Here is a 27,468-nt window from a genome sequence, read left to right as displayed (position 1 = left end):
GGATCATTCTTTTAAATTAATAACTTGAACCCTCGCATCCCTATTCTGAGGAGAACCTTAGCCAAAATTAGCTGATCTATAAGCTGCGAGGCTGCGCTGCGCTGCGAGGCGTTGAGAGCTTGTAGATCGGCTATTTTTTGTAAATAGGTTTGTTGTAGAGGTAAACAAGAGCAGACCAAGTACAGAGTGAAAGGTCAATTTAACTAAAAACACAAATCAAGTCTATGAATCCATCTCTATCGATGAAAATCTGCATCACACATTTATACAATATGTAGAGGGGGTCCCTGCTTCATCTCTCTCTCTCAGTAAGGGGTCCTTTGCCTGAAAACGTTGAAGACCCCTGGTCTATGATGATGCCATAACAACACATTGAGGTTAAACAACACTCCATACTTGCGTGTGTAGCTGCATTGGGAAGGCCCTCCCACTAGCCAACTTTAAAATAGGATAGACCCACTGGAAAGTTCCTCAACGTGTCCACAGTGAAAGTGAGTTAGCCAGCTGTGTGGAGCCCAGTACACAGAGTGGGAACTGGTTATGCAGACTGTGCACGCGTGTGTACTGTATGTGTATGTGCACGAGCGTGCGCGTTAAGTGCGTGCGTATGTGTCTCCACTTGTGTTCACGTGCATATCGTCACTGTCGGGCAGAAACCTCGTATCTCCAAGTTTCAAATGTGTACGTTTTTTGGTAAAGCAAAGCCCTGCTTCATCATACACGACCGTCGCACAAAACTAGTGAAAACAGCAGATCTACAAGCGCGATGTGAGGCGTTGTGTGCTTGTAGATCGGCTGTTTTCACTATAGTTAATTTTTTAGATGATAAATACAAAACGGAACGGTTTTGGACATACAAGGTTTCCACCCGACAACGACCACATGCTTGTGCTTGTTTTCAAGTGCACGTGCGCGCTCGTGCTGTGCACGTGTCTTATTTGCGCACGCACACGTGCGTGAGCGGAGGGAATGCGAGCTGACAGGCGCTGCCAGCAGCCTCGCACCTGCACACAGCAAGGTGTTAGTCCCGGACGTGGGTGGTTTAAGGATGCAGAGACAAGAGATGGATGAGAGAAGACTGGAGAGAGGAGCCGGGGAGACACGGAGGGGACGTGACAGCAGCTGAGAGGTGGCCTGGATCTCTCACACATCCCCTGTTTGTGTATTTATCTGTCAGGTGTGTGCGTGCGTGCGTGCGTGTGTGTGTGTGTGTGTGTCTTAGTGAGTGCACGGTTGCCTGTCTTTTACCACATTTCGGGTGCATGCGCCAGTGTAATTTTGTGAGTGCGTACTCTGTGTGTGTGTGTGTGTGTGTGTGTGTGTGTGTGTGTGTGTGTGTGTGTGTGTGTGTGTGTAATCTCTCCACATGCGCTCCACCAGAGGAAGAGAAAAGGTGCAGCTGTGTGACAACCAGGAGAGAAGAGCCAATTGGATTTGACACATTCTTTCATTGTTAGCCCGCGGCGCCTTAGCGGTGCCAGGGCCTCATTTGTCAGACTTAAGGAAATAGCGTTACAGTGTGACGTTACACTGTGTCACTGGAGCGTTACACTGCCATCTCTCCCCCCTCTCTCTCTCTCTCTCTCTCTCTCTCTCTCTCTCTCTCTCTCTCTCTCTCTCTCTCTCTCTCTCTCTCTCTCTGCCTGTAGAATGGAAGAGCCTGACCAACCGCTGCCACTGCTGGGGCTGCTAACTGAACACCACTTTAATTAGGGCTTTCAGTTAACGGAGTGACAATATTGTGAAAGTTCTTTACGCCAGGCTTTTCAAAGAGTCCAGGCCTATTTTAAAGCCTGCATGCGTATGCTGGGCTCATCGCTCATGTAGTCCGCGGCACCTGGTGTAGCTGGTGTCATCTATCTATAAATGCGACAAATCTCTGTCTGTCTGTCTGTTTGTTTGTTTGTAATCCGCGTATCTCGAGAACCGTTCGTCCCACCGGCTTCAGACTCGGCACGCACGTTCCCCGCCGCCGCGCGGAGTGCAGTGCCGGGCCTCGACCCGACCCGACTCGCGGTTTTCCGAAACCGGCGCGAAACGTTCGGAATCTCCTTATGCGGAGCTGATTGTTGACATCAGGCTGTTCCAGAGGAAATCGGCGCAAGCGCTGAGTCATTGTGACATCACTTCATAAAAGGCTCTGACATCACGTACGCCACATGAGTCAACACAAAATCTCTTTGTATGTATGTAATCCGCGTATCTCGAGAACCCTTCTTCCCACCGGCACGCGCGTTCTCCAGATATGGGCATAAAGTCTGACATCAGAGTTTTCCGCAACCGGTACTGTGTGTGCAGAGATCTTCATATATGGGCATAAGTGGACAAAGACAAACAGATGGTCAAAACGGGTCCTATGACAACAGGTATATTGGGGTTTGCATTAAAGGGTGGGGCATTCATGGGGTTTGCATTAAAGGGTGGGGCATTCATTCCCTATTTCAAATTCGGCACGTGCGTTCCCCACCGCAGCAGGTAGTGCAGTGCTCGGCCTCAACCCGACCCGACCCACGATTGTTTGAAAAAGCGACAGAAATCTCATATATGGGCATAAAATGGACGCAGATAAACAGATATCTCCATATATGGCATATATGGGCATACAATGGATGCAGAATCACAAAGATCTCCATATACGGGCATAAAAGGGACACAGACAGACAGATACAGAGATCTCCATATATGGGCATAAAATGGATGCAGATAGACAGATATCTCCATATATGGGCATATATGGGCATAAAATGGACCCAGAACTATAACTGCAGTGATCTCCATATATGGACATAAAATGGACACCGACAGACAGATACAGATATCTCCATATATGGGCAAAAATGGACACAGGCAGACAAATGGTCAAAACGGGTCCTATGAAAACAGGTATAATGGGGTTTGCATTAAAGGGCGGGGCATTCATTCCCTATTTACATTGTTCCGAGTTGGCCAGGTCGCCGACTAGACGCTGGGCCGCCCGAAGGGCGGCCCAGCTTCTAGTTTATATGAATTGGACCACATATGCGTGCTTTGAAAAGCCTGGTGTAGTCTGGGCATCAACCGTGTGTGTGTGTGTGTTAGTGTCTTGTCTTTAGTATGTCTGTCTGTGCATTAGTCTGTATATCTGCATTCAGTATTGTCAGTGACTTCCATTATTTTTATCTTTTCTGTCAGCGTTCTGTCCTTTGGGCCTATACTGTATGTCACATGGATAGCATTGACAATGCTCAGCAAATATGAACATAAAATCTCTCTCTGTCGGATTTCTTATGAATACCTGTCCATGTTCTTCGTTCAGTAACTGTTGTTAACCTTTTGGCCACCTCAGAAAGTTTGCCAATGAGAGAAACTTGGACAAGTACTCTGGGGTGTGTGTGCGTGAGGTGGGGTTGTGTCAGCACTCAATACATGTCAGGCAACTCCATGACACTGTCAGCGTCAGACTTCAGGAGAGCCTGAATTATTGAAGTCCATAGCATTGAAATTTTAATTCAGTAGATCTGTGATGCTGCCTGGGAGGTGACTTGAAGGAACGTCACGGGCAGGGGCGTCACAAGGGGGGGGGAAGTGGGACTGGGTTACTAGGGCCCAAGGTGGAGGGGCCCTAGTAGCTATTGAAAAATAGCAGATATACAAGCTCACAGCGCGACGAGTGCCGCGCTGCGAGCTTGTAGATCTGCTATTTTTGAAAAGTCGTGAAAATGTGTGAAAATCTTTCAATATATGTATTTTTTAAGCAAACATTTGTAACGAAATATTTTGAGATGTTGGTCCGTGGCCAAATACATATCATCTTGGGGGTCCTTGACATTAAAAAGTTTGAGCACCACTGACATAGAAACATAGGTTTCTTGCACACATTTTCACGATTTTTCAAAAAGTAGCAGATATACAAGCTCGCAGCGCGGCACTCGGTGCCGCGCTGTGAGCTTGTATATCTGCTACTTTTAAATAGTTAACATTCATGGGGGACCCACAGCGAATCCTTGTACCCAGGGCCCAGAATTTGGTGTGACGCCCCTGGTCACGGGAGGAGAAAAGGAGGCCCTTTGCATTGGGTGTGACACATGGAGAGCCTCCTCATGCTCTCAGGTAGGATGTCTTAGTTCCTGCTTCAGTCTCTAAACACAGATTACTGTACAATGTAATGTGACAGAGCCAGAGGCAGCCTAGGGGAAGCAGTCAGAGGAAAAGAGTGAAGCACACACAGGAACGGGGCTTCATTGGAGCTGACATGTGTCCCATAAGATCCGGCCTTCTCTATCTCTCGTTCTGTCTCTTTCTGTCTCTCTCTCCCCTTTTTCTGCCAAATGTGTTTGCCAGGCCTTCTGATTTTTGCATTCAATACGGTGCGGTTTTAAGGCTGTCCGTGTGCATGCCTGTAGTGGCTGTCATTGTCGTACAAATTCCACTTGTTTGCCTCTAGTGTGTGTGTGTGCGTGCGTGCGTGCGTGCGTTGCGTGCGTGCGTGCGTGCGCGTTCAGTGTTCATACAGTACATGAGACAGTGGGGATCACACATCCTGTGTTCTGCAGGCCCACCCTGTCTGTCTTGTCTGTATGCGCTTGTGCGGTCGTTGTTTCTGTGTGTGTGTGTGTGTGTGTGTGTGTGTGTGTGTGTGTGTGTGTGTGTGTGTGTGTGTGTGTGTGTGTGTGTGTGTGTGTGTGTGTGTGTGTGTGTGTGTGTGTGTGTGTGTGTGTGTGTGTGTGTGTGTGTGTGTGTCAGGGCGTCTCCCGGCAGGCCAGCCGTACGACAGGCAGAGGGATGATCAGAGTGTCAGTGAGGCTGGGGGGTCTCCTCTCCGAGCCCTCCACTCCTCCTCAGGCTGACAGACAAGGTCAGGGGCTTTCCCGCCTGTCTTTCCCCGCTCCTGACAGCCCTTCCTCTGGGAGAGAACCCGCGGAACAAACCCCCTCCCCGGCACGCACCATCGGCAATTAATATTGCATCACCGTTTTTCTTCTTGGCTTTTAATCCCTCCCCTCGGGGCCTGTGCGTCTCAGGCTGGGTGCGATCGGGCCACTTCATCGTGGACTCCCCAAAGAACAGGGAACGAACCCCGAAGTAGACGATAGTAGTGGATTTATGGCATTCCGTTATTTTCATAAGCGCACTTGTTTTTATCTCGACTGCACAACCCTGTTCTTCAACACTGGATAGATACACAGTAAGGTGTACTGATCTGCAGTCTGTCACTGAAGACAGGCCCTCAGTATCTACTGGAAGACAAGTGATTTTCACTTGAAAATCAAGTACCCGACTGTTTTTTCTTCCAGTGACCTCATTTTTTTGTGTAATTCATCGACAAAGGTACATTCTCTCACTGGAACGAAATGATCTCAAGCGGCTGGCTTTTAACAGTATTAATTTATCTGTTTGTTACTCCAAGGGTGTACAAATAATTATGGACCAAATGGACCCTTACGGGTGAGGGCTTGAGCCCTATTTAATGCTCCATCGTACAATGGTAACACACTGCGAAAATAGACTCACAATGCATCACATCGCTACACGCATTCTGAGCTTGTAGTTCTGATATTCTGGCTAACGTCTTTGCACATTTTTTTGCCTATAATGACATCGCTAAAATTGGGACACCAAGTTGAAAGTGGTTCCGAAGACTTTTCACTATTCTCACTACCGTTCTTTCACTGTTGTGGTACAGTTATAACAGAGTTTTGAAGAGACATTTTGCAGCATCAGTCTGATGTTTTACAACACAACACACCACTCTCTTTACCGCTTTGGAAACTGACATGAGAATCGGATGGTCATTTGTTTTTGCCCCTGCCGCTCTATTTTTCAAACTCCCAACTACTTGGAGTGAGAGACATAAACATAGTATATGACCTTAGCGGATGACTTATTCTCCTACCTTGGGAACTGAGTAATGTGCTTATGGGTCTGAGAATAGCTGCAGTGCCGTTGGACAAGGAGGATCAGGTTGGGGCTGGGCGCACAAGGGGCCAACACACTGGATTTGTCTAAATCACAGTAGCCCGAAACAGACAGCTCCGCTCCTCACAAACACACACACACACACACACACACACACACACACACACACACACACACACACACACACACACACACTCCGGTGAATGGGTGCACGAACACACATATACAGACTAATTCTTGCTGTTGTACAATGGTGTCATGCGCCGAAAATAGCCCGCCTACAAGCCCTCAACGCGTGGCATCCCCGATGCGCTGTGAGCTTGCAGATCGGCTATTTTCAAGGGATAAACCAGGCTACAGTATAAGCACACGCAGTCACTCGCACTCATATGTGTATGTGCGCGTGTGCGTTTGTGCTTAGCAGCATGATGGAAGAGCGTGGGGGCTCAGTGTCAGACCTTGCCCACTAAAGCACTCACCTGCCCTCTCCTCAACACTGATGGATACACACAGTGGTCCTGCACACACACACACACACACACACACACACACACACACACACACACACACACACACACACACACACACACACACACACATTTGTGCTGGTACTGGATGTCTTGTGCTTGCTCTACTTCTTCAAGAACATCTGCCTGGACCGTGTGAAGGAGAAGGAGTTATGATGACTTCCAACATTACTGTTTTCCTCTTCATTTCCCAGCATCCTCTCTGCTTCCTTTCTGCATTGTTTCATTTACATAAAAGCAATGCAATTTTCAGATGAGGAGCCGTCTGTGTGTATACGTGAGTGCGTGCGCGTATACGAGTGTGCCCCTGTGTGTGTGTGTGCGTGTGCGTGTGGGTGTGCGTGTGGGTGTGCGTGTGCGTGCGAGTGTTCTACAAATCACTAATCTCTCTGAAGTTCTGTTTGTTCTCCAGGTTTGCCCCCACTACAAACATTTTCTTGATCAAAGCTGTTGAAAGGGCCTGCCACTTCAAACACACACACACACACACACACACACACACACACACACACACACACACACGCACACATACATACATCCATTCCAATGCAACGCTGAGGCTAGCGCCATTGTCATGGCAACGCTGTTAATCGTAAACCAACCAACTTGCTAGTCAGTACAGTCAGTCAGACAATCAGTATTACAAGGAGAAGAGATAATAATACAGTAATTGACACCTCTGTTACCATATTAATACATGTTTGATCTTTTAAAAGAAGCCTATAGTAATTGGTCATAATTCACTCTTACTGTACAGCTAAATATTAAAGGAAAACGTTGCAGATTTTCAAGGTAAATCCCATTGTAATGGTACAAGGAGATCAATAATACATCCCCTATACAGCAGTGGTTCTCAACCTTCTCAGGCCGCGACCCCCAAAATAATCATATTTGAACTGGGGACCCCCACACTGACATTGAGGCATTACATTTTGTAAAACACGGTGCTATTGTGAAAATAGCAGATCTACATTTTCACAACACTTGCGTTGCGAGACGTTGTGAGCATGTAGATCGGCTATTTTCAAAATTTTCGCCTCTAATATTTGACAAATTGGTCAATGCTTAATTTGTCATTTTAGAGGTATTAAGTCCTTAAATTGTCACTTTAGAAATGTGCAGATACCCTCTACACTTAAACATTATGTTGGTTAGTTTACTGTTGAGTGAGAAAACAATGTTGCATATCAAGTTAATCATCTGGGGACCCCCCAAAATAATTTGGGGACCCCCTGGGGGTCCCGACCGACCCACAGGTTGAGAACCACTGCCCTACAGTACTGTACTGTATGTCGGCGCGTTCGACGTCATTGTTTCACGACGTCAATATAATGTGGAGACATTTTCTAATTAAAAGTTTGAGACCTCCTGGAGGTCTCAAACCTCTTCTTCAACTTTAATTCTTTCATGGTCACGGTGTGTTCATGCAAAGTTCTGAAACTCATTTCCTGACGTTTTCCCACACGTCGTTTAATTTCCAGAGATAAGCAGATGTTATCGGGCATCTGGTGTCACGTTTCTATCTGGGACGTTACATTAACAGAAGGTGTTATCCTGTGTTTAAAGCCTTTTCAAACTGGCTCAGTGAGAGATCAGGGAGATGGATGACCGCAGGTCGTTGTTACGGATTTTAAGAAAATAGGAAAGAGGAAAAAAACAAAATTTTCGAATGAGGCTTTGTTGAATAAAATGATCGAATTTGTATTGAAGCATGCAGTTGGAGACATTATATCTCTTCGCACACTGTGTGATTTATTTTGTGGTTCCTGTTTTCTCTGGAGGGGAATGGATTCAAGGGCACTCGACACCTCTGTCAATACCAAAGGATACTGGGTGCTTGTGGCTGTAAAGTAGTCTACAATCTTGTAGATCAGCTATTTTCGCCTCGCAACACTATTGTATGAGGGAGTATAAACTAGTAAGACGCCTCAGGGCGACATGCAGTCGCGCCAATTCTTGACCATATGGCCAGTGATATACGTATATCGGACCAGTTACCCATATATGGAGATTCCTGCATGATCGTCAACAATGTGATGTCAGAACATGCCCGTATTTGGGCATTCCCAAATATGCCCTTGATATTGATGACATCGGGACAGGGATCTCCATGTATGGGCATAAAATGGACAAGGACATAATTAATTTGCAAGTACGATCTGGAAATGCCCATATATGGGCATGTTCTGACATGTCATTGTTGACTATATGGGCTTAAAATATGTGGGCATAAAAGGGACATCAAGCCAGAGCGTGATGTCAGACCGGCAAACCCATTCTGTTAAGAGTGGTTCCCCTGAACAGTGACATCAGAGCATGATGTCAGAGCGACAAACCCATATAACCATAGACTGTAAAAATGTGTACTGACTGACTGACAGACACAGACGCTGCAACATTTCTCATGGTATACTGCGACCTTCGGTCACAATTAAGCAGTAATCCCTTCTTCTCTCACTCTCCCTCTTCCTTGCTCGCCCGCCCGCCACAACTTGAAGTGAACGTGTGCGTTGAGAATGCCAGAGTGCTCATTGCAATTAAATATTGACAATGGCTCTAATGCTAGTTTTGCTTGGTCTACAACTGTTGATATTCTGTCTGAGTACGGGAAGGCTTCCACGAGCAATTTAGGAGATAAACCAAACTCGTTTCTCTTTGTCTCTTTTGTTTTTGCAGTATTTATTACAGAGACGGCCTATTATCACATTGTCTTTGTTATGTTGTTGTTGTGGTTGCTGGTGTGTCCCTGTGGTCTGTTGATGTGAGTGGAGCACTAAGTGGCTGTTAATGGCAGAAACATGGCCATGGTTCTGAAATAGCGGACGCCCATTAGACTGGTATTAACAAGGTAATGGCCTGTTACTAAACTGCCAAATGACATTGCCTCTGCCACAGAACCACACTGCTGCCCTAGACACACACACACACACACACACACACACACACACACACACACACACACACACACACACACACACACACACACACACACACACACACACGTCTGCATACAGTACATGCAACTACACGATGCAATTCTATATTACAACCTCGTGTGCATATTACACACACATGCAAACACGCAAACACAAACACACGCACGCACACACACCCACACCCACAAGTTTGAGTTGTTGCCCATGTGTTATTGGTGCAGGTGGAAGCGAGCCAGGGTTTGCTTGCTTCTCTCATTGGACCAATCAATAACTGGCAGATGAGCCAACCTTCTCTCTGGACCATTCCCAGTCCACAAACATCCTACCACTGTGGTGTGTGTGTGTGTGTGTGTGTGTGTGTGTGGGGGGGGGGGGGGGGGGGGGGGTCTGCAGCAATTTGAGACATTCAGTGATCTTTGTTTCAGTGGCAGGAGAGACAAAAGGAACACAGTGGCAGGAAAGAGGAGGTGAAGGACGAGAGACGTGAGCAGAATTGAACAGCATAACGAAATAGAACCAATAGAATGGAGGAGAGAAAACAGAACTCTTGACAGAAAGGAATGGCCGGGAGCGTCGATGGTGGTTATTAAAACTGAGATGCACTGTGACTGTTTTCCTCAGCCTGGATGTACCGCTGCACATCATATATTATTGACAAGAGAGAGGGAGAGAGATAATAAAGACAAGCAGACTGATCAGTCTATACTATAAGTCTGAATATCTGGTTGCTGGAGTTACAGATTGTTCTGAAACATAACCTGACATCTCTGTGTTGCATACAGTATGTCATTACAGACAAAAGATGTATTAGTAGTGTGTAGTGTGTGTAGTGTGTGTGTGTGTGTGTGTGTGTGTGTGTGTGTGTGTGTGTGTGTGTGTGTGTGTGTGTGTGTGTGTGTGTGTGTGTGTGTGTGTGTGTGTGTGTGCGTGCGTGCGTGCGTGCGTGCGTGCGTGCGTGCGTGCGTGCGTGCGTGCGTGCGTGCGTGCGTGCGTGCGTGCGTGCGTGCGTGCGTGTTCATGTGTACTGAGCATGCGTGTCCATGATGTTGCTTCCACCTCCCATATTTTGTATGTGTGAGTGTGGAGTATGATGTGTGCATGTTTGCATTTCTCTCCACGGTCCCCACATGCTCATAATAATAGCGTTCCACACAGCAGACACAGACGTGTGTGGCGTGGCGTCTCTCCCCTCCAGCATGCCGTGGATAGGGCAGCACAGCAGGGGGTATATCCCTGGGAAGTCATTTCTGCCACCTCTTTCTTCTTATTTGTAACTCGTCCTTTCAAGCAAGACGGCCCTTAAAGTTCAGTGGCGCATTCTTCAAAAAAGGCCATTACTGGCTGTCTCTGATTCCGTATCGTGCCGGGCGCAGACCAGCCATCCCTCCGTTTTATGTCCCTCTCCTCCTGTCATCATTTTCTGAAAAGGACGAGAGGAGAAGTCGGGGTCTGAGGGAGGTCTGTGACCAATGCCTTGAAACCCCGGAGCATTTCCTGCCTCCGACTTCGCACAAGGCATCAATATCGTATCGCAATGAAAGGGCGTGCTGCTTTCGACAAAAGCTTTGCTCTCTCTCTCTTTGTCTCTCCCTTTGTGAATCTCCCTTTGTGTCTCGCCCCACTGTGACGAGTGTGCTTTCTTTTTTCTTTTTCTCTTTTTACAGTAGAAGAGCTTGATAAACGAGTGTCTCTCAATGTGCCATTGTGCTGCAGTGTAAGAGATATGGGCTGCTTCTAGGACATATGATGAAAGGGCCTGAAGAGGTTGTTGGCCATAACAACTATAAAAAGAAAGAATATTCACTCAAACACACACACACACACACACACACACACACACACACACACACACACACACACACACACACACACACACACACACACACACACACACACACACACACACACACGGACGGACGGACGGACGTCAGCTCTGCGTCATTTGTTATGTGGTGGAGGTTTCAACCTAAACATTTTGTCTTGAGGAAGGCAAAAGGATGTGTGCGTGAGTCTTCAGTCTTCATACGGTTTGTGACTTTAAGGGGGTTGAGTCCTTGCCCCTCAAAGGGGAACTCATATGTGTTATTCCTCTCAGGGGAAATAGTTATTGCTTCAAGATGAGGACACAGTGAAAGGACACAGTGGCTCATTTGACCTTGGCTATTAAAGCTTCATTATACAGTGGATGACGGCTAGGCCCCATAGTAGTAATTAAACAGTTACGAGTGAATATTGCTCACCCTTTAGCATACTGGGAAAGCTACTTGCCTTACTTAATGTATCCCTAGGCTGTTCAAAGCGCTGTATGTATGTACACCGTGAGCCTTTCAGGAAAGCTGCGTGTGGTATGTCAAGCCGTGCTATTCCCTCACACAGCACCGCAACATTTACCACATGAACTGCTTCTCTGACTTCGCCCCATGCCATATGTTTGAGCAAAACGTATTAACTCAGATTTATTAATTTTCTTTTTTAGCCCTGCATCCGATTAAGTTTCTCCTCGGACCTTCCATCAGGACCACGCTAGGTTGCAATACATCAGCAGACCACTCCATGGTCAATGATAGCCAAAGGGCCGTAGCACAGCGCCACCTCTCACCATTAGCATAATTAGACGTCCCCTCAGCCTCAGCCATGAGTGCTGATGGCTGGCCAGTACCTCGTTAAAGACAGACGGCCTCCCCTTTCCGTCCTTTCCTCCCTTCATCTCCTCTCCTCCATCACTCGCCTCCCTCCCTCCGTTGGTGTGTCTCCCTCTGTCACTCCTGTCGTCCGTGACCTCAGCTGTCATCACGGTTACCCTTGAGGAGCAGAAATCTCTCCGTTTCAACAGAGCCCCTCCGCCCAGAGTGGGGGGGCTTGATTGCGGCAAATCGATCTGTAATCACGAGGCGCTCTGAGGTTATTATCCCGCGGCTTCTTCATGGACACTTAAGATAGCGGGGCAGATAAATGCATTTTTGCACTAAAATACTTCACAAGTGGAAAGAAACCTAAAACTTTTCACAAGTATTCCTTAGGGGTTGTTCCTATGATAAAACACATTAGACACTGAAAAGTCAAAATGGCTGCCATGTTTCCAAGATGGACAGTACGCCAGCCAGTTAATGTTCGATTTTCATAATATTAGAGTTGTAGGTTTTAAAACATCCTGAGTTCATTTATTACACTTTAAAAGCAGACAGAATAACCTTTCTGACTTTTGGTTGGGGACTTTCCTCACCTGGGACCCCCCAAACAGACCCCTGAGCTTATCTCAGTAATCGCTTTGCTCCTGCTCCAGAGCAATGTTAAATTAGATCATAACTGAAGCATTAAGGTTGTTGTAACTGGGCTCTGAAAGCAAAAATGAGTAGTAGCAAATACCCAGGGGTCTTCCACAGGGGGTCCGGGACCCCTAGGGGGTCCTCAGAGTTACTACAGGGGGCCTGCCGAATCTTGATGGGGAAGTTTTTTTTAGACAGACAGGTTCACAGGTGTTACTGCAGGGATTGCAAGAATTAAGGTATTGCAACTTCTCACTTTGGGCATGCAGACTAACATGTCCATTTATTGCACTGCACTCACACTGACAACACAACACACACACCTCTTTGTTATCGTCACCCCAAAACCCGCACCCTATCCTCTTAAAGAGCTCATGGTCAATTGTACCCAAAGGAATTCACTACTATACATGTCCTCCCTAATAGTGTTGACAGTTTCCACTATAGCATTGCAGGGAGGAGTGCAAGGCAGGTTATTGTTTGAGCAGCTGCACCGTCCCTTGTAACCTGCTTAGCAGCCACATTTGATGAGCTCAAGTACTACCTTTGGAGCAGGGAGGGCAAGAAACCTGACTGGAACATACCCTCCACTCTCTGAATTCCATCTATTTTTTTCAATTGATGGAAGCTCCGGGCAATTTGTCAGGTATGACAAAGTAGGCATCATAATACAATACTTTCATCAAGGGACATGATTTTGAGGAAGTGCAAACACATGAAGAGGCTGATACCCCAATTCCTTATCAAGTCCTTGCCTCCGGTACACAAAAAGGAAATTGATATATTCGAGTGAGTTCAAGTTATTGCATGTTACAAATGTCAAGGGTTCCTTTGCGTACATAGTTTTTCAGGTGCTGACTGGAGAAGAACATTTGTTGGAATCACCAAAAAGAAGACATGGGTCAATGCCTACTTTATGATGATGATGACCAAGCCATTAACCGCTTCAAGGACCTAGGCAAGGTCATTGGCCATTCCTCCTGAGATTATAAATGGTGAGCTTCCATTAACATTGCAGTCGGAACATTTTGAATGCCATGTTTACAGTCCAACAACACTGGGATTACTCAGATGGGAACTATTTCTGGAGGGTGAGATGCTACCTCCAACTCGTGCTGCACTGCTACTACATTACCTCTGTGCCAACTCCGTCACAATGCAGGATAAATCATACCTGACAAATTGCCCTGTGCTTCCACCAATCGAAGAAAATAGATGGAATTCAGAGAGTGGAGGGTATATTCCAGTCAGGTTTCTTGCTCTCCCTGCTCCAAAGGCAGTACCAGAGCTCATCAAATGTGTCTGCAAAGCAGGTTGTAAGGGACGGTGCAGCTGCTCAAATAACCTGCCTTTCACTCTATCCTATGGTGGAGACTGTGTCAACACTATTAGGTTGGACATTGAAGATGATGATGATGAAAACGATTATATCCTGCATGTCTGAAATTACTGTATTGTAGTGAATCTCTTTGGGCGTAATTGACCATGGGCTCTATAAGAGGATAAGGTGAGGGTTTTGGGGTGACAATATCAAAGAGGTGTGTGTGTGTGTGTGTGTGTGTGTGTGTGTGTGTGTGTGTGTGTGTGTGTGTGTGTGTGTGTGTGTGTGTGTGTGTGTGTGTGTGTGTGTGTGTGTGTGTGGTCATTGTGAGTGCAGTGCAATAAATGGAAATGTTGTTCTGCGCCCAAAGTGAAAAGTTGCAATACCTTCATTATTGCAATCCCTGCAGTAACAGCTGTCAACCATAACTGTTTAACACAAAAAAATTATAAATAATACTGAGAATACTAATAAACCATCAAAGTACAATACATAAAACCAGGATACATAAAAACATTCGAAGTTTCAGTAAAAAAAATATATATCTCATCGAGTTTTGGCAGGCCCCCTGTAGCTCTGAGGACCCCCTGTGGAGGACCTCTGTTATTTGCTACTTGTCATTTTTGATTTCAGAGCATATTTCAGATCTAATTTAACATTGTTCTGGAGCAGGAGCAGGAGCGATTACTGAAATAGGGGTCTGTCTGGGGGGTCCCAGGTGAGGAAAGACCCCAACCAAAAGTCAGAAAGGTTATTCTGGCTGCTTTAAAAGTGTAATAAATGAACTCAGGATGTTTTAAAACCTAGAAAACAACTCTAATATTATGAAAATCCAATATTAACTGGCTGGTGTACTGTAAAACATAACTGAAAAGGCGGCCATCTTTAAAACTGGCGGCCATTTTGAAAATTAAGTGTCTAATGTGATTTTTCTAAAGAATTACCCAAGAGGTACACTCTGTCAAATTTTGGTGCTTCTTTCCAGAACTGAAGTATTGTTCTCCTTAACTGCCCCGCTAAGAGGCCCATCGTTGTCGTATTTACATGCTCTCTTTTCAAGGGTTTCCTCTGCCCCCCCCCCCCTCTTTCTTTCTTTCTTCCTCTGTCTGTTTGCCCCCACCCCTCCCTCTTGTCTCATTCTCCATCCATCTACCCCTGTGTGCTATTGGAATCCTCTCTCTCTCTCTCTCTCTCTCTCTCTCTCTCTCCCCTCAGTGTGTGTGCATGCATGCATGTGTGTGTGACACACACAATGGTGTCCACCAGATCTCCACTTTTGATTGCCACACACTTGTTCAAGGTGGCTTTGATGGCAGAGAAGAGACATAGAGGGAGAGAGGGGTCGATAGAGGCGTAGGGACGGGGGGGACGAGGGGATGTTGGTGAGAGGGAGGTTGGCAATATCGTATCGATACTGAATGATATCATCTGGGATTTAGGATGTTGTAATTTTATAATATGCCATAAGCGTTGTCTTTTCCTGGTTTTATGTGCAATATCTTTAGTGAAATCACCTAGTAGTCCACAATATTGTCTCAACATCAAAGTATTTAGTCAAAAATGTAGTATTTGTTTTTGTCTATATGGTGCCAGCCCTAGGGCAGAGTGAGGGTTTTAGATGCATGCATACGGGAAACTGCATTGACACAACCATGAGTATGGCTGGTCAATGGTCAATACCCAGCACACCTCTCTGTCATCTTATACTTCCATTTGATTCTCTCTCTCTCTCTATCTCTCTCTCTCTCAATCTCCCTCTCCTTTCTCTCTCTGTTCTCTCTCACTGCTGTCTCAACACCTGTCACTGTCTCACTTACAGGTATACGTCTTATTATCACTCATTATATCAATGTCAGTCCGTCTCCCTTTCTTTCTCTCCTGCTCGCTGTTCTCATTCAGAATGAGAATCTCCTGTTTTTGTCACAGTCAAATGATGTCAGGTATGCATTGTATGCGAGGGTATATTACGGTCAGGGATGTTATGTTAGAGGGTGTCTTTCTTTGGGTCTCAGTGTGTCTCTCTTGTATGTGTCTGTCTGTCTGTCTGTCTGTCTGTCTGTCTGTCTGTCTGTCTGTCTCTCTCTCTCTCTCTCTCTCTCTGCTCAGCTCTTTGGGTGTTGAGCTGTGTCCTGCGTAGTGTGAAGTGACAGGGGATGCTTTATGAGTGCGTGAGGAGACCTTGCCATCGCCCCTGCCTCTCTACAATAAGATGAGCAGAATAAATCTGAGACACACCAGAGACTCCCCCCCCCCCCCCCCCCCACACACACACACACACACATGCGCGCACACACACACACACACACACACACACACACACACACACACACACTCACAATAGCACACAGTCACACATTCTTATTTTCATTTGGGGACTGCCTATTCTAGGCGAAGAAAACAGCATCATAAAACTCTATCGCTTGAGACTACCCCACACGCGCACAAACACACACACACACACACACACACACACACACACACACACACACACACACACACACACACACACACACACACACACACACACACACGCGCAGACTCACTCCCATCTCTCTCCCTCTGTCCTTGGGTTGGCAGGGGGTGGGGGGTGATGCGGGGTGGGCTGGAGGGGCAGAGAGGGGTGCGGAGGAGGGGAGCAAAGCCTCTGTTGCCTGTTGGGGTTCAGTCGGCTGGGCCGAATGCGGAGCCGCATCTCATTCCAAGGCTCCGTATAAATTCGCCGCCCATGACAATTTACAGCGAGCGAATGTCCCCAATATGACGCAGCGAGCGGAGTACCAAGCGTGTCTTGTTGCCACCTCGGCAAAGTGGGGCTAATTTATTACAGTGTAAAACCCACAGCCCATAGACAGACACACAGACACAGAGACAGAGAGAGCCTTGGCCGGGGGCTTGGAATCATATAAAGCTGAGGTCTTGTATAATATAGTGTCATATATTGTTGTCTATTTCTATAGTAACTATAGAAATGGTTAGCAAAAAAACAAGAGACAGTTACTCCCCCAATTTGAAAGCAGTGGGCCATGTCCTAAAACCACTGCCTTTCTAAGTAATTAATATTTCAATAGACTTGGCCTACAGCCAGCCAACCATGTACATTTGTCCTGTATCTTAAGCAGAAATGTACCTCTATCCCTTGCATTGAACTGATACTTCAATGAAAATGCTCTGGCCTGTAACAGTATATAGATTTAAGAAGACATCGCTTCAAGCATGTCTTGACTGCTCTTCCTATCCTATACATTAGGGAAAGTGACAAGGAATACTTCACTTAATGATGTCATGTCAGAACCTACAGCATGATGAGAATGAACCTGACAAAAGTCCCTAACTCCAGCGCCGTCAGAGAAATAGCTGACCGACGCAAGCGGACTGACCTTATGCAGCATTGCATTTAGGTTGTTTGTCACAGACCCTTTTCTTCTCCGTGACAATTTACATATTTATCAGAGCCGATCGCACTGTGACATTTCTTTATTTCTTTATTTCTTCCCATCGGCATAACGGCGGGCGGCGGTAATGTGGCATACAGTACCGCCTGTGACTTTGGCAGGTGAGAAATGTGCTGAGGGAGCACTTTGATTTGGAAGTGTGGGCATAAATTTCCCTCCCTCTTGTAGACTCTGGTGCTCTCGCTCACTCATTGTCACCTCTCTCTCTCTCTCTCTCTCTCAGGGGCGTCACAATTAAGGGGGGGAAAGTGGGACTGAGTTACTAGGGCCCAAGGTGGAGGGCCCTTGAGTTATTTTATACTTTAGCTATTGAAAAATAGCAGATCTACAAGCTCACAACACGGCACCGAGTGCCGCGCTGCGAGCTTGCAGATCTGCTATTTTTGAAAAATTGTGAAAATGTGTGTGCATTTGTGTGTACATTTGTAACTCAAATTTTGCTTCTGGGGGGTCCCTGGAACTAAATATTTTGAGACGGGGGTCCGTGGCCAAATACATATCATTTTGGGGGTCCTTCACATGAAAAGGTTTGAGCACCAATGACATAGAAACATAGGTTTTTCGAAAAAACCTTAGAAGGATTTGAAATATTCAAAGACTTGCACAAATCTTCACGATTAAAAAAATAGCAGATCCACAAGCTCGCAGCGCGGCACTCGGTGCCGCGCTGTGAGCTTGTATATCTGCTATTTTTCAATAGTCAAAGCACAAAGTGTGAGTGAATCCTTGTACCCAGGGCTCAGAATTTGGTGCGACACCCCTGTCTCTCTCTCTCTCTCCTGCATGTTCTCCTCCCTCCTCCCTGGCCTGCACAGTAAAACCACTGTGTTCATTTGGATACATTAACACTGGGGTTTTCACTGTGTGATCTCATTCCTGTTCGGGGAGCTGCTAGGACTGTCCCAGAGCAATGCCTCTCAAACTTTGACACATGTCAAGGACCCCAAATTGACACTTATTAGCCCGCGGACACCCATTTGAAAAAAATATGCCAGGGACCCCCATTAGATAAGATTTTTACGGCTCCATAGCAGTGATTCCCAACCATTTTAATTTCAAGGACCGCCCAGTTTGACATGCATTAGGCTACGGACCTCCATTTAATGACATTTCTATCTCTGGGACGTCAATTTATTTTGTGAAATCAATGTTAATTTAACTCTGAGAGTGTACAAATGGAACCAAATGTACCCGTTACAGACCCATAATCCATTTGGTTCCTAACTATCACCCCTGGAACTCCCTCAAGGACCTCTGGGGGTCCCCGGACCCCCTCTAGAACCAATGCCATAGAGAACTAGAACTGCACTCAGTCGAGGTGCCAACTTGCCGCTTGTGCACAAGTAGGCCATGTAAGGCCTGAGTGCAGTTCTAGTTCTCAAGTAGGCCATGTAAGGCCTACTTGTGCGCCAGCGGAGCTCACCACTGGCATCACTACTGGCGATGCCAGTGACATCACCACTGGCATCACCAGGAGTGCTGGTCCCTCATTGGCTGCTAATGATGCCATTTAAACACACACAGCTACCTACCTACCTACCTACCTACCTACCTACCTATCTACCTATCTACGCAGCCGAAACTCAGTACTTGCACACTCTGCTGGCGCAAGTAACTATGCTGGTTATATGGAGAGTTAAGGCTGATTTATCCTTTGTCATACAACTGTGCCGCTCGCCAAAAACACGTGATTTTCAACTATATATAGTCGTACAACGAAGTATGGATTAGGGCCTTTTCATTACCAAGAGACGCCCCTCTCAAGAGTTGATTCCAGCTGCCATCTTGTGCTGTTGTGCGCAAGACGTATTGCAGTGACAAGGACCACTAGGATGACTAATAGGTACTTTCTGTGAGAAAATATAAATAGAAGGTGATTTTACACGAGTAGGTTTAAATGGAATATGTGGATATTTATTGCATTTTTGTGGTATTTTTCATTTTTAACTTGTTTGCACTGCACAGTGGTTGCTTTTCTAAACATTAAGGACAAGGTTTTGTTTTAGGATTTGACATTTTTGTCTTACCTGTCTTTACTGTGTATGACACCGGCCATCATAAAATCATTCAATAAGTGCATCACATAAATAATGATGCAACTTTTTTTTATTTGTTCAGGGAATTATACTGTGGGCACAATAGTTTATGGTTTAAAAGCCAAACAGTGGTGGTGTTGAAACGCTTAAAACGGTTTCCCCTTCCTTTGAGTAACACTTTTCAGTTTGACACTTTCTTGGCTCAGGACTCCTTGCAGAAAGAAGACATCTGTGGTTGAAGTACCGTTGTTCTTCACTGTAGTACCAATCACACACACACACCCAAAACTGTGTGAAAATAAATCTTTGCAGTAAAGAAGAGACAGCTATTTTATCTAGCTTTCACAATCTACATTTCAACCCCCCTTCCCCCTCTCCCCATCTCTCTTTTCTCTCACGCCATGCCTTCTCCCCCTGCTGATATCTAGTGACACCCTCAGGTCAGAGGACGCCACTGCAGCTCCGTGCTCACGAGGCAGGGGCCCACGGTGACCTGACCCTAACCTTAAAAACTTCATATCCACACATCCATATCACGCCCATTCATTCACGTGTCCTTTACATACATACAGTACAGTGTACCTTAAGTTCAACCTCAGCAAAGGCACTGCTGCCACGAGGGCCCCTCCGGGCGGTGCGCGCGGTGCCTATGGAATTGTGGGACTTAATTTGGTGCTGGAACGCTTGGCTGGGCAGAGGCAGATACAGGCAGAGACGCAGAGGCATAAACGCAACCGCTGCAGCAGGATAGACGCTGTGCCCTGTGGAGGATAGTTTCGCTCCTGGTATGCACGCATGCATGCATACACACTCACACATATTCATTCACACACACACGCACACACGCACGCACGCACAGCAAGCTAGATAAACAGTGGATCCTCCATAAGCTCCAGGAGCCTGGTGGAAGAGATTGTTTTGATGAAGCAGCAAGGGCATGCTCGCACTGAGAGTAAATCTAGCATAGGCATTATGGCTGAGTCCCTGTACGACTGGGAGCTGGGCTGCCGGGCTGCCGGCCACTGGCTCACGTCTTTCTGGACTGTTGATTTTACTGTGAGGGGGGCTGTACTGCAGTCTATGCCTGGGTATGCTTTATAAGTCCTAACTGCCAGCAGCACTGATCTCTATAGTGTGTGTGTGTGTGTGTGTGTGTGTGTGTGTGTGTGTGTGTGTGTTGTGTGTGCGTGTGCGTGTGCGCGTGCGCGTGTGCTTGTGCTAGTGCGTGCCTGCATGCGTGTGCCTGTGTGCAGAAACGTACAGAGAATGTTAGAGAGGCAGGGCCTGAAATTTCTAAAAGGGCCTTTTGGTGAAGATATTGAAAATAGCAGACCTCCAGGCTCACAACGCGTCGCGCTGCGACGCGTTGTGAGCTTGGAGGTCGGATATTTTCAGTACTTGATACCACACTAAACTAAGCATAATCAAGCCACTACTGGAGATGTGGCATAACGGCATGGATTTCTACACAGAGAGGGAAATTTTTCAACATAAGATGCTGCATTCAAGTTAAGGAGAGTTTTGACAAGGCAATTCTCTTGGATGCTGCCTTCAGGTATGACATAGAAAGGAGGACATTTGCATTTCTTTCAACATAGTAAAAACTGCATTCAGGGTCTAGAGAGGGCACTTGGATAAAAGGGCAGGGGCTCAAGCCCCCTTTGATGTCTATGTGTGCACGTGCCTGCTAGTGCGTGCATTCGTGCGTGCATGCATGCGTGTGCCTGTGTGGATTGGCGTCGTCGTCCTGCGTCAGGAGCCTTTGCGGTGTCGCGGGGTCGAGGCCAAGGTGGAATTTCTAAATGATGGAATTTCACAGGCAGCCGAGCACCCAGCGGCTGGCCAAACCGCAAGCACTCACATTTACAACAAACGGCCCGCCCCACTCCACGGAGACTCCTGAATGGCAAAGCCATTTGTCTCTGTGAAGGGCAGAGAAGAGAGAGAGAGAGAGAGAGAGAGAGAGAGAGAGAGAGAGAGAGAGAGAGAGAGAGAGAGAAATAAAAATGAAATGGAGAGTTCTTAAAACGGCTTTTTGTTTACAACCCCTCACCGTACGAACATGCACGCACACACTGCTCTGAGGCTAAATTGGAATTAAAGAGAGGAAAAGGTGCATAGCCTGTTGCTAATTAGCATTTTCTCAGCTCAGCAGAAGTGGGTGAGAGAATCAATAAGATATTAAGTTTGTGTACATAGCAATGAGGCCCACAATCACTTTTGTCCATTAGCAACAGCAGATTAGTACAGAAACACTGGCCAAGAAAACAACAAAATGTTGACCTCCATAGTTTCTCGTCTGGGAATGCAAAATGGAAATTTTACATTGCTTAATATTCTGCTTGAGTAATAGAAGACCTTCATAATAAAAACAAATCCACTACATTAAATTAAAGTGGTTTCATTTGATAATACAATAACAATATAATTATTTTCATTTTGATACTTCACTTGTATGCTTAATGTTTTTAATGATAACTCTTACAGTCTGACACAGCATCGTTAAATGTATCAAGTAATTATGTTTTGATACGATGGATAGAGATGATTGCTGTTCCTGTGGGTTCAAACATATCATCATAGACTATCTAGAATAGACAGATACTTTATTGATCCTGAATTAAATTCCTGTATATAGTCATATACTGTATTCTGTGTTAACCTATCAATAATCCAATCATTTAAGGTGGTTGCACACTGCACTGCGTGTTTTCGTTGCGTTTTGGAAATCCAAAATCCAAAAGCCAGGGAGAGAGAGAGGAAAGAGAGAGAGAGCAAGGGACTCAGTGCAACAGCTGATCAACCCTGGTCCGAAAATAAATACGAAGCGGGCGGCAGTGTGCAAACGTGATTGACATAACGTGAGGTTGATTTTTTTATTCACGCACTCCGAAATTCGTCCCGAAAAAAGCAGCAGTGTGCAAAGACCTTAAGTCCAGAACTTCTGAAATGTTTTCAAACAGGCACTCAAATTACCCCAACACATACATTGGGTTGGGGTCATTTGAGTGCCTGTTTGAAAAGAAAACCTAAATGTTGTTTCATCCTTTGTGAGGAAAGGAAAGGGAATTAAAAGTAAACAAAATGGCAACAACAGGTTTTTTTCAATACAAGGCATCTGTCTACGCATCACAATACATCTCTAGCTTTCTTTCCCCTGTAGATTGTCTGACCTTGAGAACAACAACTTCATCTCCATCTCTGTCCAGTCTGTTGTCCGCTGATCCTGACCTATGTGGTTGTTTAATTCGCCACACCTGTTGAATATTCCACACTGTGTGCTGATTTAATGTTTGATTCATGCGTGGCTGACTGGAAAAAGTACGAGCCAGGTCATTTTATCTCCTGACCCCACCCGCATCATCGGTAACCTTGAACTGTCAATCTCACACCTGATAGAATACAAGCTATACATCTGACCTACATGTTCCTTGAATATAAATGTGCTCTCTCTCTCTCTCTCTCTCTCTCTCTCTCTCTCTCTCTCTATCTATCTCTCTCTCTCTCTCTCTCTCTCTCTCTCTCTCTCTCTCTCTCTCTCTCTCTCTCTCTCTAGTCCACATGGGTCCAGATAAAGAGAAGAGGCTGGTCTTCCTAACAGCTCGTGTTCACCCTGGAGAATCTCCTGCCTCTTTTATCTGTCAAGGTAATGTCTTAAACGTGCTTCAATCTTTATTGTACGACTGTGACTTGTACATTTTTCAACTAAATAATGCTGTGCATGGCGAAGCATCAATTAGCCTTTAGCCCTTGTTTCCAAAACACCATTCCAGAATTAATTTAAACAACTAGCCCTGAAACATGACGGTCGTTGATAATCTGACATACGACCATCATGGATGAGGATTTACCTCAGTTGGAGGACGCAAATTGATTCGCCAATAGAAAACTACACAAACATTCAGATTTCACAAACAAAGTGCTTTATAAAGTCACAACCAGTTATAAATCTTGGCCGGCATTGTGTAATTACTGGCCGGCATTGTGTTCTTTAATAAGAAGCCTTTTTATCCGATATTTTTCTGTTTTCCCATGTATTTCCGGACCCATTTTGGCAAGGCCACACCCACATCTCAGTGTTCAATAGATGGGGTTGGTGGCTTGGTGCGCATGGGGAACGCCAGGAAATGCATGGGAAAACATAAAACGATCGGATAAAAAGGCTTCTTATTAAAGAACACAATGCCGGCCAGTAATTATACAATGCCGGCCAAGATTTATAACTGGTTGTGACTTTATAAAGCACTTAACTTGTTTGTGAAATTTGAATGTTTGAGTTGTTTGTATAGGCGAAACGATTTGCGTCCTCCAACCGAGGTAAATCCTCATCCATGACGGTAGTACGTCAGATTATCAACGACCGTCATGTTTCAGGGCTAAATTTAAACTGGCTTTATAAGAGTTTGACACATACAGTACACTGAAGATTTCCAGTGCCAAAACCATGGAAATCGTAATGGTCAAAGCTCATGTAAAACCTCATCTTTAGTGATCACACACTGCTTCCTGCGTCCTTTTATCTAGTCCTTGTGGGTATCAGTACATTTGAAGGAGGAAAACGAAACGTCCTAAATCCAATAATGGGGCAATTACTATTGAATTTCCTCTGTATACTGTATGCTCTCAGCCTCCCCACTGCAAATACATCAAAAGGTTGACAAGGAAGGGCGGGCGCTCCGTGTTGAAGAAGCGAATGAGGTTTCCGCGCTAATGTACATGAAGCCTCTTTGGTTTTGGAACATTGTTCCTTTCTTACCCAGTGATCCCCTTAAAGGTGTCGCCACCGATAGGCTACCCTCAACACGGACCTGAGGCGACTGACTGGACCTGTCAGCTCCTCCTGACAGCCGCTTCCTTGTTTAGCTCAGACTAGGCACAACCTGTGAAGGGGACGGATGGAGCGCTGTAAGGATGGAGGGCACTGCCATGCCCTTGTCATTGGTCCCTCTCCACCACTTTGACTCAGCGAGGCGGACTGTTAGAAGGCAATTAGCGTTAACGAGGTGGAGTGAGGGAAGGTTTGGGGAGGGCTGGATGAAACAGAGGAGCCAGGCTTAAGAAGAAAATAAAATATTTGTTCTCTCTCATTCACACTCATTCTCTCCTACTGTATGTATGTTTGTATGTGTGTACAGTATATGTATGTATTAGAGCCCGACCGATAAACCGATATATCGGTCGTTTTTGGACCCCGATGTCGGTATCTCTGTCATTATCTCTCCGATGTATCGGTCGTTTTTATAAGTGACCACCATTTGATGACATTTAGCCACTCAGACCCAAAACTTAGAATATATTGTCGTTGACCGTAAGGATCCATTGGCTTTCATTTTACACTCATGAGTTAAAGATCTTATAAAGATCTTAAAAAAAGGGGAAATAAAGTTTTGAAGGTAAGAAGTTTTTGAAATTTAGGCTATTTATTATTATTTTATATTATTACAAAACATCGGTTAAACATCGGCAATCGGTGGTCTAGCTCTCACCAACGGCAAACATCGGCATCGGTCAAAAAATATGGCATCGGTTGGGCTCTAGTATGTTTGTATGAATCAGAAAGCTGTGTTGTTGTTTATCTATCTCGCTATCTTGTGTGTGTACGTGTGTGCGTGCGTCGTGCGTGTGTGTGCGTCTGCGTGCCTGCGTGAGTGCATCATCACAGATCAGATAGTGACTTGGCTGTGTGTTGTTCCATTGCTGTCGGCTCCATTCCATTTGTATCGATTGAGTCTTGACGTCCCCCATTCCTCCCTGATTGTGACCACACCCCCTCCGCTCCGCGTCCTTCCTGTTTTTGTTTCTCAAAACTCAATTAACTGCCGGCCACCTTTGGTTTTCCTTTCAAGTCAATCTCACTGTGTGTGTGTGTGTGTGTGTGTGTGTGTGTGTGTGTGTGTGTGTGTGTGTGTGTGTGTGTGTGTGTGTGTGTGTGTGTGTGTGTGTGTGTGTGTGTGTGTGTGCGTGCGTGCGTGCGTGCGTGCGTGCGTGCGTGCGTGCGTGCGTGCGTGCGTGCGTGCGTGCGTGCGTGCGTGCGTGCGTGCGTGCGTGCGTGCGTGCGTGCGTGCGTGCGTGCGTGCGTGCGTGCGTGCGTGCGTGCGTGCGTGCGTGCGTGCGTGCGTGCGTGCGTGCGTGCGTGCGTGCGTGCGTGCGTGCGTGCGTGCGTGCGTGCGTGCGTGCGTGCGTGCGTGCGTGCGTGCGTGCGTGCGTGCGTGCGTGCGTGCGTGCGTGCGTGCGTGCGCGCGCGCGCGCTATGTGTGTGTGTGCTTTAAAGGAGTGATTGACTTTCTGGTGAGCCCGCACCCCGTGGCTCAGATCCTGAGAGATCATGTGATCTTTAAGATCGTGCCAATGCTCAACCCAGATGGAGTCTATGTGGGCAACTACAGGTACACACACACACACACACACACACACACACACACACACACACACACACACACACACACACACACACACACACATACACACACACTTGCACAGACACACTAACAGTACACACATTAACCACTTGAATCCCAGCATCCATATTCTGAGGGGAACATTGGACAAAAATATTTTTGGTGAAGAGAGATTTGGTTTTAAGTTGAAGAAAAAGAAAACTGCCCAAGTACAGAACCAACTCAGGTCCATTTTACTAGGTTAATGCACTGATGCAGAATACATCAGTAAGTTAAAGGGGATGCAGCCTACTACCCCAGCCTACTACCCTATCCTAACATATTAGAATCCTCAGTGTTATAATGCGTTTAGTGTGACTGTGTACGTATGTGTAGCCAAATGAATTTGTACTTTCTTAGAATTAAATGAACTAATACGATTTTATTATGGTTTACACGGTGCTACCTGGGATTATATCTTTAGGGGCTATAGTTTCATAATGCTTGAAGCACTGCATCTGTGAGCAGACAGCTGTTAGCTACAGGGCTGCTTCCTCTACCAGTGTGTCTATCCCTTCACTCCACTCCATCTTTAGTGCCGTGGCTGCAGCTCGATGGGCATCGTCTCTTCTCTCCTCCTTTCTTCTCCTCTCTCTCTCTCCCTTCTTCATAATTGCCTTTTACTTAATAGGCTGGGCCCCAGGAATACTAATGCACGCCTGATAAGCTTCGAGCACCACTGCTCCCTCCCGCTGTGTTCATGAGTGCCATCTAGTGGCAGGTCCCCATTTGTGCATGCCACAATTTATAATCCCAGCTGGTTGGTCCTGACAGTGACGATGGCTACACTGTTGTTGATAGTGATCGTTTACCACTCAAAGGGCCATTTTCATTAGCTCGCTCTATTCTATTGATAGAAGGTGGATGAAGATGGTCCTCACCTCGCCATTCATACAGATGCAGGTGTACAGGCACAAACAACATACCGGTAAACACTAATTTTAGCTGCAACTGATGCATACAGAATAGAGCACTGTTTCTCAAACAATTTTGGACTTGGTCTACTGGATCTCTTCTACAGTAGTCCCTCCCAAGTGTAGTTATTTTTTGACGAAATTGTAAATATATTTAGTCTTAGTTTAGTTTTTTATTTCGTTTTCGTCAGTGACAAACATTTTCCGTTACAGTTTTAGTAGACAAAATGAACACGTGTGTGTGTGTCTCCAGGTGTTCCGTAATGGGTTTTGACCTGAACCGTCACTGGCAAGACCCGTCCCCCTGGGCCCACCCCACACTGCACGCTGTCAAACAACTCATAGTGCAGATGAACCAAGACCCGGTAAGCAAACCAACACCTGTTAACATGCACACTTACAGTATACTGTACACAATGACTAACAGTAACACATGTTAACATACAGTAGGGATGGGACGATATGAAAATTTCATATCACGATTATTGTGACAAAAGAAATCACGATTTACGATATTATCGCGACAATCAAAATCCATTATCTTGGCGCGGAACAAGCTCACAATGTGTCGCGATCGCCTATTTTTTGGCAAAGTCATTTGATAGAGAGTGAAAAAAAAACGGTATCAAGTACGTATATTTTAAGTACCTTTTACCAATTATAGAGGGTTTAAGTGGTACCGGA

The 27,468-nt window shown here is 45.9% G+C and overlaps 1 protein-coding gene across 1 annotated transcript in view; it reads left to right on the top strand.

The window, feature by feature from the left end:
- Positions 1 to 27,468, top strand: part of agbl4 (AGBL carboxypeptidase 4) — a gene marked incomplete at its 5' end in the record, with an annotated part of 446,034 nt that overhangs the window by 375,758 nt on the left and 42,808 nt on the right. The window contains 3 exons of the mRNA XM_080727779.1: positions 22,990 to 23,079; positions 25,705 to 25,819; positions 27,038 to 27,149. Coding sequence (XP_080583905.1) covers positions 22,990 to 23,079; positions 25,705 to 25,819; positions 27,038 to 27,149 — 317 coding nt within the window. The remainder of the gene's footprint in view (positions 1 to 22,989; positions 23,080 to 25,704; positions 25,820 to 27,037; positions 27,150 to 27,468) is intronic.

The sequence above is a fragment of the Nannobrachium achirus genome (assembly GCF_963921795.1).
Source record: "Nannobrachium achirus genome assembly, chromosome: 1".
Taxonomy (NCBI): Eukaryota; Metazoa; Chordata; class Actinopteri; order Myctophiformes; family Myctophidae; genus Nannobrachium; species Nannobrachium achirus.
Note: the sequence above shows the minus strand (reverse complement) of the source record. Positions and strands in the feature narration are given on the sequence as shown.